The following is an 11,556-nucleotide window of genomic DNA, read 5'->3' on the forward strand; positions in this document are numbered from 1 at the left end:
CGTGCGTATAAGTGTGTGTGTGTGTGTTACCTTAACCACTGTCGGCTGTCAGGGAAAACAAGTTCATAAATCTTGCGCCCAACAAATCGTTTTGCAACATGAAAGAACATTACATATATAAGAAAAAGTCAACAGCAGCAGCAACAACAACAACGAAGCGACAACAAAAGACTCCAAGCAACAAAAAAACTGTCCACTCAATGTGTGTGTGCGTATGTGTGTGTAAGTGTGTGCGTGTGTGTGTGTGGATAGCTGCAACATGTGGAGAACTTCTTCGTATGGGAGCTCTGCAAGTATTTTTTTCCTCTTTGGCCAAAACGTTTAATAAACAAGATTCCCATGTCGATTATCACAAATTAGTCACATTAATTATAACCGAAGGCTCCTTGCCTGATTCTATCTCATTTAAGTTAAAACGGGAAGCCCTAAAGGGATATCTGCATTTGAGCCAAATCGTCAATTGGATTTTCGTTGTGCGATTTGTGGATGATATTTAATCCATATTTAAAGAATATTTATGTCACTGTTATTAAAATACAATTTTTAAGTACATTCCGTGAATTATTTGAAACTTTAAAAACTTGTACCTGTAAGTTGCTTACATAACATTCTATAAAATTTATTTATAGTAATTGTAAATTTAAGCCATAAGCTTTTATTTTGAATTTTAATCCTTTGTTTGTCGATTTCGAGCTCTCTAAATGATGAAAATATCATTGCATACTTTGCGGCTGCTAATAATTCCTACTGTATATCACAAAATACCAAAATTTATGGTTATGAAAAGCGTTGCATACTTTTCAGCTGATCACTTAAAGTAATGTCTTCGCTTATGACTTAGCCAAGTACAGAACCGCTTTCGATGTTTTTAATCGCCTTATTGATAGCGTTGCCAACTATTGTCAAATGGCGGCAAAGGCGTATTTAAATATGACTTTTGTGTTTTGTTTTGTTGTTTAATTTATTTGTTTATTGTAATTTCATAAAATTCGACATATACAGCAACTTAAAACATATGGCGCTCTCATTTCATAATCATTCACAAATGACACACTCAAATCTCAAATCTTATAAGCAAAAATACCGAAAAACAGCAGTGATATGATCACAATCGCGATTCCGTTGAACTTCTAAGCCTTGCGCTCGAACAGCAAGGGGAAGGGCTTGTCCTGCGGCGCCTGCAACCAATTTTCCTCCGAATACTTCACATTATTCTCAGTCTCAATTACGTGGAAGGTGTAGGCGTGTCGACTCTTCTGTGAGCGATTCTGTTCACTCTTGTGTACCACATTGCCATGGATGACAATGCATGTGCCTGCGAAGGATAAAGGATAAAGGATAAGTACTAATAAAAATAGACTGGAACTCTAACGAAACTTACCTTTGCTGACTTGCAGCGGGGTAAAACTGGACTTGGGATAAACGGGAGCAGCACGATCGTAAACCATTAGCTCTTTGGCATCCTTGTCGGGATTGCGATGATATCGACGGTGCACGCCACTCTTGTGTGAGCCCTTTATGAACTGCAGACAGCCATTCTGGAGCGTGCAATCCTCTAGGGCAAACCAGAAGCCCACTGCCGAATTGGGCTCTGTGTGAAGGAACCACGAGTCCTGATGCGGGGTCACCTCACCGCCAATGCCGGAATTCTTGTAGATATACATGCTCTGACAAACGGCGGGACGATTGAAATTCAACTGCCAGCAAATCTCACGCACGCGATTGCTAAAGGTCAGGGCATTGAAGGTGGGATGCTCCACATGCAGGGCATGACCGACTTTGTTAAGCGCCTTCATTGGATCCACAATTAGCTGACCCTCATCCCCAACTGCGCCCTGCTCGAAGAAGTAGCGCACCTTATCGCCGGACTCCATGAAGTACAGCTCCTTGCTGTGCGCATCCTCTGCCTTGAGGGTGCTAAAGATTTTCCGATTCGATTGTGGCGCATCCAAGCAGAGTGTACGTCCTGCCTGGTACAGCGTGTCCACCTCCTCGGGCGTTAAAAAGTCCTCTATGACAAGGTAACCATTCTCATTGAACTGCCAAAGAAAAAATAGAGCAATGTTAATTTCAAGATTGCAAATGAAAAAACTATTATTTCTTTTTATAATTTAAAATTAAACATTTTACTTTAGATTGCTTTTGATAAAAATTATTCAGAGGTGTTTAACAAATCTCTAACAGCGACAAAGCAACCCAATAGCTATTTTTGGTTTCCTTAAAAAAAAAGCAACCATTGCTTTTAAATGTCTTTAAAAATGTTTACAGATTCGACGATATGTAATCAGGTGTGTTCCAGAAATCTCTAGAGAGTTTAAAGAGGAATGTTTTTGAAAAGAACTGTTCGAAGTGTTGATGTTCCTAAAATGTCCGAGATTTCATATTTTTGAACACATTTAATAAATTTGTATAAATTGAAACTGGTAATAAGCCGATATATTTGACTTTTATTCGAAAAAACTAAATCTCTGGCATTTAAGGAACAGCGACATTTCGAGCGGTTGTTTTAAAAAGCAATTCCCTTCAAAAACTCTAGAAATCTCTGGAACACATCTGCTTATCATAAGATAGATTCTATTTTATTAAGTAACTTAGTAGTCAAGCAAAAATGAATGGAATATTTTTGTTGTGTAGAACTTTTGTTAATTTTGAGCTAAAAAATCAAACCTAAGGTTTTCTCAATTTTTAGAAGCTTTACAGCCTTGATGTTTGTTAAATTAAGTACAATTGCTTGAACTAGGGGAAGGTCTGCATTGATTCATAAAACATTTAACGACGCTTATCACTTATCGCCGCGTCGTCTGGTCTGCTTTAGTTTGTCAGCTCGTCAGCTTGTCAGCTTGATTGTTTGGAACTCGGACTGTATAACACTATCTGGCTGACCGACAAACTACTCGTAATGAGAACACGCGCACACTTGTGGGTACAGCTCTCTGCCCTGGGGGGATCTGTTTGCTTATCACGCAAGTATCAGAGTCATTCCTTTGTTAAATTCCTTTATTAGCTAATTAACAAATTCCTAAGCATGTCAAATTTGCCCATTTGAATTGACGTGCAAAAATCTAAGCTCGTGCTCATTCAGTGAAATCATTCAATGTGAAATTGAAAATTCACACATTTTGATTTGAGAGTCGTATCACTTTGCTGTGCAGTTTGCAACGCAAGCAGGTGTATAAAATATTACAGGGTATACCAAATTCGACATAGCAGAAATGAAATTCATTTATTGTTGTGGGTGCTCTAAGAGTTTGTTTCGGTAAATAAAATAGGTATATTTCGAATTGCTTGAGTAACAAAATGAAAATCGAGAGTAAAAATAGTCGCAGTGATTCAAAAGACACCAGCACCAACACAAACACACCTGCACTGATCGCAGAGGGGTCAGCTCCCCACCTTTTGACGAATGCGCCAACAACATTTACAAAAATAAATCGACCGTGCAAGTGTCACGCATTGAATGGAAAAGAGCTTAGAAGGGGTCGGTCAATATAATCAGGCGATTTAGATTTGTGGGTCTAGACACGCGCTCATTTCAAGTTACAGCAACAACAACAATGACAGTGACACTGACAGCTGGTGTCAGCAAATAGGACAGCTTGATAAGTGGTATAACAAGCATTATGTATAACAAGTGCTACGTATAACAAGTATGCCAGTGCAACTTATGGAAAGTTACTGCAAAAGCTTGGATTAGGAAATAGGACAGATTGCATGTATAACAACTATTACGTATAACAAGTACAGGAAAGTTACAGGAAAAGGTTGGGTCAGCAAATAGAACAGCTTGACAGTATAACAAAGGCAACGTATAACAAATATGCTTATGCAGCTGATTCTGTAATCGAAATGTGCTGATAGCAACTGCAATTGCGCGAGGAAGGGGGAAACGAGGGTTGGAAAACTGCAAGTCAGTTAAGTAATCGTGTATTGAACTAGAACTTGTATAAGAATCAGAGTAAACAATAAATTATAAGCAACTTGCATAAGCAACGTATACGAGTTTTTGCAGAGTTAGATTAATTTAAATAAGCCCGAGTTCTAATTATTCCACATGTATTACATACGTACACTCAGAAAAAAAAGTCTCGTTTTTAACCCTGAAAATCAGAAATTTGCCATTGAATTGTTCACAATTTCACGATTTTCTAAAACAAGGGTAATATTTTTTCCGAGTGTATATATAGTATGTATTTATGAATGCCGATTACGCAGAGCTGGCAAACCAGTTCATCGAGCACTATAATTCGGAGTATGGGTAAAAAATCTAGACCCAAGTAGAACATGTCTGAATTGAATATTAAGACTCGCTCGTGTTTCTCTCCGAATATTCGGTTATTTACATATGTAGATTTTGTACGCAATCGGCCAAATGAATGTCCATTTCTTTTTCATTTAAAACTCATTTAGAAAAGCTGAAGCATTTCCTCAATTGGTAACCAAGCAGCATCGACGCGCTTTGTTCCCTGGCAATAAAGGAACACTTTTCCGCAGTTGAATTTTCCACGGAAAAGCGTTGGCGACGCATTGGCTGCCAATGTTTATGATTGTGATGGATGTAAATAAAACAATGACAGTGTGTGGATGAGAATTCGGGAGCTGATGACTAAGTACCAACTAACAATGGGATCTGCGGCCTCTGACGTTGGATACCACGCTCTCGACTACCAATTAGGAAGTGGAGGCGAAACATTTGCTCACAAAAATAGACACACAAGCCGGCAAACAGAATAACAAATGCCAAACATTATAATATCTTATAGAAAATACTTTTCAATGATTTATACACGTACCTCATCCAATATTTTGCTGTGCATTTTGAGTTCGCCTTTATATTGCTTTCGGTTTCAATTAATCAACAAATATAATTTTATCTATTTTCTATATTTTCGTTTTCAAATTTTAAACACTTTACTTCTTCGCGTTGATCGCTGGTCGACAGCAAATGATTTGCTCTGTTTCACGTACGATTCGAAACTGTTTTGCTTTTGAAAAAGTTCTCTGATATGCCGACTATACTACGAATATCAGGCAGCACTCAGACATATGTATGTATGTATGTTCCGAGCATATGCTCTCGATCGTCGCTCTCCCGCTGTTACCTTCGGTTCGGTCTCCGGCTCTGTTAATAGTGTTGCCGACTCAGCCTTTTTCCCGCTAAATTTAGTCGTTTTACTAGTTGGATATAACAGCAGATAAACTTATAACAGATCTTCAATTATATAAATCTTAAAATAAATTTAATTATAGACGTTTGTTTATACGTTTTTCTATTAAGAAATATAATTAATTAATACATGAAAAATTGTCTGCTTATACATAAATTAGAGCTCTTTGAAGATTTTATAAATTATAAAATAAATTTAATTATGGATGATTGTTTATACGTTTTTCTATTGTAAAATAAAGATTCTGAGAAATATAAATAATTAATAAATTAAAAATTTTCTGCTTATACATAAATAAGAGTTCTTTGAAGATTTTATAAAGACCTTGAGGTTTTTACTTTTGTTATAACGAAAAGAAATATTCATTAATTTTGCGTCAAGTAAAAAAACCTATGGAATAAAATATAATTGTAATAATTAACATCATTAAAAGTATAATATTCCAACATTGTCTTTGGGAAAATATTTAAATGTATATTTCAGAGCCTTTTAGCTAACAACACTGTCAATTTAATATGGTTTTAGTTTGCCAGAATATTTTATTTATATAAAATACTATCAAATTTGATTATGCAGATCACTCATTGAGCTTGTAACATTGGGCTGACATTTCTGAACTTATGTATGTAGATATTTCCAGATGATTCCGGGGTTTTCACAATGTGCATTATGCACATTTGTGTTTCACATGTATGTCTAGGTAGACGACCGTTAACAAACATTTATGCGGACACTCAAACTTATTTTCGTATATATGTATATTTATGAATGTTTATGAGTATTCATACATATGTATAAAATATATATGTTTTCTATGTATATACCTAATCGTATCCATAAATATGTTTTATTGTTTATCTAATGGCTTGTGTCTTTTTATACCCTTTACACATAAGAGTACAGGCATTTTCACTTTTCTTTCATAACCCACCGGAAATTGAAATTATATATGAACTATAAGCATTATTCCTAATGATATGATCCCAAAATATGCACACACAGTTTGCTTTTACATGAATAGTATCAGAAATAATATGGAATTATGCAAAATTTTCGAACTGAGTGCGTACAGGGTATCTCGTTGTCTATCGCTCACACTAAGCCGTTCTCACTGGTTGTTTAGTGTTTGTGTCGTCATACGCCAGTTAATTACTGTCTATGCGTGGGTCGCCAAGAGACATTCGCTGTTGTAACGTTGTAACGCTGTAACGGTGATTTCCCCATAACAAATTTTGAATGGAATACAAGAAACGTATGCGAATACGATTGTTATTAAATTGCGGTAGTAATTAGCTTTTATTTGTTTTAAAAACTCATTTCGTTACTTCAATTTGGCAACAGTGTCTTGTCATAATTTTATCTAACCCATCTGTGTTCATATATTATAAAATATTTTGATTTATGGGTATTTATTTCATGCAGATGTTGAAAGAATATAATATAATCTAGCTTAATGTTTTTATTTACGGCTCACAATAGTTTGCTTCAATAAGTTCTAAGTTTATTTTCACTAATTTGATGTGTTATGTTAATATATAATTGTTAATTGATTGTTAATTTCCTTAACAATTTTTTTTACTGTTAAACTTTTGTATGAATATAAATGAATTTATTATTCCAAGTCGATAAAAATCTACCACTGATGAATTATTTTTCAATGACAAGCAAGTTAAGTTCGTGATCTTAACATGATCTATCTTATTTCTGAACAATATTTCGATTGAATGGGGTTATATTTAGACTTAACATGTAAGTTGCATGCACTTAAATCTATATTTATTTAAATCGATAGACTGTCGTTAAGAATTCAATGTGATTTTTTATTGCAAAAAAGGTAAATGTTTAATGTGCTTTTGACTTAGCATACGAGTTCAGTCATCCAAAACTTCTGGACACCCCCGTCCCCTTCCGTTGTTAAATACAAGTGTCATAAAGAGTTGCATTAGAAATGCATGCAAAAGGCAAAGTGTACGTTAAAGCCAGGCGGCGAAAACTAATGGCATGTGGCTAATAATGTGGCACTGAGACGTGTACTTAGTTATGTATGTATGTGTTTTAGTATTACAACTTTACAGAAGATTAATTACACGGGCGCTGGCCATAAATAAGGCAAACAAGCACAGCACACAACATACTTGTATTTATAGTAGTACAACATACAACATACAGTCGAGAGTTGTGATTCAAAGCATTATTTGCAAATGCATGGTAGTAAAAATTTAAATTAGAAATCATTGCGGCCAACGGGCAGGCAACGTAAACCATTCAATTTGATCAAATGTGCCAGCAGCTTAGCATATACATACACGTAATGACCGTGTTAGCTCCCCGTGCCCTTGAATTGTAGAAGACGATGGCTTTAGATGTTGCAGAAGAAGCAGAAGAAACAGCAGCAGCAACAGCTGAACAATCAAGTCATAAACAATGTGCAAGCCGAAAGGTCCCAAGAGGCCAATAGACGCCCCTCCAACGCGCTTGCAAATACAACAACACAACAACAATGAGATGTCTGCCCAAGGTCAGAGAGCTTTGGGCTCTTCTTGTCTATATATATATAGTATAGACTTGCTGCACCAAGCTACTAAGCTCTTTTGTGCGGCTAATTAGCTTAATTATAAATTTAAGGCACGCGATTTGCTTGGAAATCAACAACCTGATAATATTTCGAAGTATTTCGAATGTTGTTTGTTTATTTCGGCAAAATCTGAATATTATTTTGCTAATGTTGATCGCTGTGCCTGCTAGACTGATTAGAAGACTGCCAAGTCATTGCAGTCATAAAATAAAATATGCTGCCTTTCCAAATTTGAATACCCTAGACATTTGACCCATAGAGTATACTAGACTAGTTTACTTTTTCATATATATGTATAAATTTTTTCAGAAATATTCCTATTAATATTACAATGTATAGTAAAACATGAACAGCAATTTGCAACTTTTTACAGGGTAGCTTATAGTCATTAACAAATGACTGAGCTAATTTGACGTGTTAAGCTGATCTTCGTTTTGTGTTTGTACGATTTTGATTAGTGTTTTTTTTTTAGACGCGCCCCCTCCGGATTTGTGCAATTTGCTTGACCTTAGCGCGCTGAAAGTGTGTGTGTGTGTGTGAGTGTGTGTGATTTGGGTGCCAACCATCGCAAACAGTTTCGAAAGTATATATTTGCTGCAACTGCGTCCCACGCGATGCCAACCTGATATGCATACTTACAACATTAATGTTGAGTGCAAAATACCGAGGTTGAAGGGGAAATACAAAATAACCACAGTTGTAATAATTGTAACGTCATTTGTCAGACAGGAAAAGGAAACAATCGCAGTCTCGTTCATATTATGTTGTTAACAGCATTTATAATTGAAGTATGCTCGTATAATATATAATTTGTTTTTTAATATGAGTTTTAAATGGCAGTAAATGTGAGATGCCGACAAATTGATGGTTTTGTCCCACTGTAAAAGATCAAAATGAGGTTGCGAACCCAATAACCAAATTATGTCATTCAATTCCAACTATAAGTATTAAATAACAATCAAATATGACCAAAATCATAATAAAATGCAAGTTTGATGGCTATGAATAAAATAGAAAGACATTTGCATGTATAAAGTTGTAGACCTAGATATGAGTAGAGATATAGATTTATATATTTATATGGATACATGTGAATATAGATACAGATATATATATAAATAGAAATCAATTTTATAAATTTAATTATTAATAAAATACATATTATTTTTTAGTTATTGCAAGCAGGGTATTATTAAGTGTAATCATTATTAAAACCGCACAGAAAAAAAAGCACTCAAAAATATTGAAATAACAAAAGCTAATTACTCACTGGATAATGTCTTTTTATTTGTTTTTGTTTTGAATCTCATGGAGCTATTATTCGGATCAATCCACTCGACGAGGTAAGAGGCGCATTTGCATGCGAAGATACTCGGCCAATAAATCTAATGGCCAGTGCTTTGTCAGCGGTATACAAGACTCGTAAGCACGACTGCGAAAGTGCCCAGACCAGGCCAAAACAGACTTGGCCAGTCGGCAATGTGGTAGCTTTACGTCTAAACTACGAATGTGAATTGCTGCTGAGGCTGTTAGTTAAACATGGCTTGCTTGAACTTCAATGTCAGTTAAGAAATTCAAAAACTAATTTGTGGCGACTCAAATTATACATAACATACATGTTGAATGGACCTTCTCCGTGCTGGAAAACTTTTATACACCAAGAGATAGTTTAAGGCGCGCACGCAATTAAAACACGACTCAAAACACGATGACTATGAAAATATTTCATACATAAAGGAAACATCACATTTAGCTGTCTTCAATACAATTTCAAGTGAAAGAAGGCAAATAAGAAAGTTGTATTATGATAGCTCTATGTAGTTTTTATGAAATATGGGTAAACATTCATTCAAGCTTATCTGTGTTGGGGGCGTGAAAGCTTTCTAACTTTAATCATTATAAATAATAAGAGTTGTATATAATTTCTAACCGTTTCATTTTTACTACCGGAACTGAAACCGTAACCGAATATAAATTCTCTCTTTGAACCGGTACGGTTGTGGTACAGTTGCGGGGTCAAAGAATTGTTCAATTTCCAACTGTCATAACTTGATAAAAACTGAACCGATTTTCAAGCGGAATGTCATTTTAATCATTATTTGGCATTTAAATTCATTCTGCATTTAAATTTTATTAAATTCTAAAAAAAAATATTTTTGTCTAGATTCTACTAGATATTGATTTCGATTCAAAGGGTCCCCCCTTTGAAATTTCGAAAATTCAAAATTTTAAATCTCAAGTTTTCACTCTTAATCAACTCCTTATATCGTAATTAGTATAAAACAACACTTTAAACTTGATTCTGAGACTTTTTATTTTTTTGTAAAAAATCATGTGAAATTGAACAAAAATTTGGACTTGTAAAGTGGATAAATCCGCAGTCTGACCAACTTCATACTGTCATAACTTGATCAAAACTGAACCGATTTTCAAGCGGAATGTCATTTTAATCATTATTTGGCATTTAAATTCATTCTGCATTTAAATTTTATTAAATTCTAAAAAAAAAATATTTTGGTCTAGATTCTACTAGATATTGATTTCGATTCTAAGGGTCCCCCCTTTGAAATTTCGAAAATTCAAAATTTTAAATCTCAAGTTTTCACTGTTAATCAACTCCTTATATCGTAATTAGTATAAAACAACACTTTAAATTTGATTCTGAGACTTTTCATTTTTTTGTAAAAAATCATGTGAAATTGAACAAAAATTTGGACTTGTAAAGTGGATAAATCCGCAGTCTGACCAACTTCAAACTGTCATAACTTGATCAAAACTGAACCGATTTTCAAGCGGAATGTCCTTTTGATCATGATTTGGCCTTTAAATACATTCTGCATTCAAATATTTTTAAATTCGTTCAAAAAATTGTTTGCCTACATGTATGACCTTATATGTATTAACCCTTCTTCAATTTAGTTTTGAGCATATCAAAGCGTATGTAGACTTCGTTCCGTCTCTAGTGTCTTTTTATTTGTTTGTTTTATTTATTTGTTTCCAATAATTGGGATCAATAATTGAAATGCGCAAAAGGTGTCAAAATTGAAATGCGCAAAAAATAAAAATGAAATGGAATTTTTTGTGCTAAGATATACTACACGTTTAGTAAGTAATTCCAATTTTGATGTGGCAAAAGAAAGCGATAATAAAAACACAGGCAAACTAAACAGATTAAAGGACAATCTTCAATATAAATATTTCTTTATTTTGTTTAATAATTCGAGAACAAAGGTTAAACAATTCGACTTATTCAAACAGTCAGCTTAAGTTGATTTCTAACAAATTGAAAGCATTGTTTTGGAACTGATCGCAATAATAATTTTTATGTTAATTGAATTATGTAAGAGACACAGCCAACGGGTTACAAGTCCAAAATGATAGCTGCAAACAGTTGTCTGACCTTTTGTGAACCCTTTTCACGAGAGAGTTGTGCAAAGTAGCCGGAGGGCAGCCGAGGGGCAACCACGATGCGACCACCAGCAGTGAACTTGGAGATGGAAACTCACGAATTGCTAACGCTATCGCTAACGTTAACTTTAACCTTAACGTTAATGTTAATGTAATTTCTCTTCGACTACCATCTTAAATTGATAGAGAGAGCATTATCTAATCTCTATACAGAGGAAACAATGACAAGCAATTTCAACAAAATATAAATTGGATCAACTCTAACAAACACTATGAAAGTCAATAAGCCAAAATTGAAATGGTTATTGTCTGTTTTGAATTTTGCATATTTGTTAAGCCAATGACACAGAGTTTCTAGAAGAGCTGTGCAAGTTTTTTGTTGTTTTTATTTGTTTTATTGCTTTTGTT

General features: G+C 34.6%; 1 protein-coding gene across 1 annotated transcript; it reads right to left on the reverse strand.

The window, feature by feature from the left end:
- Positions 1-940: 940 nt before the first annotated feature.
- On the reverse strand, positions 941-5,009 carry LOC117791833 (phytanoyl-CoA dioxygenase domain-containing protein 1). The gene is made up of 3 exons (XM_034631730.1): positions 4,791-5,009; positions 1,382-2,039; positions 941-1,315 (listed from the first exon to the last, which is right to left on the reverse strand). Exons 1-3 carry the CDS (start codon positions 4,812-4,814, stop codon positions 1,131-1,133), a joined length of 867 nt encoding a protein of 288 aa, XP_034487621.1. The 5' UTR covers positions 4,815-5,009; the 3' UTR covers positions 941-1,130.
- Between the last annotated feature and the right edge of the window lie 6,547 nt (positions 5,010-11,556).

This window comes from Drosophila innubila (genome assembly GCF_004354385.1).
Source record: "Drosophila innubila isolate TH190305 chromosome 3R unlocalized genomic scaffold, UK_Dinn_1.0 2_E_3R, whole genome shotgun sequence".
NCBI lineage: Eukaryota > Metazoa > Arthropoda > Insecta > Diptera > Drosophilidae > Drosophila > Drosophila innubila.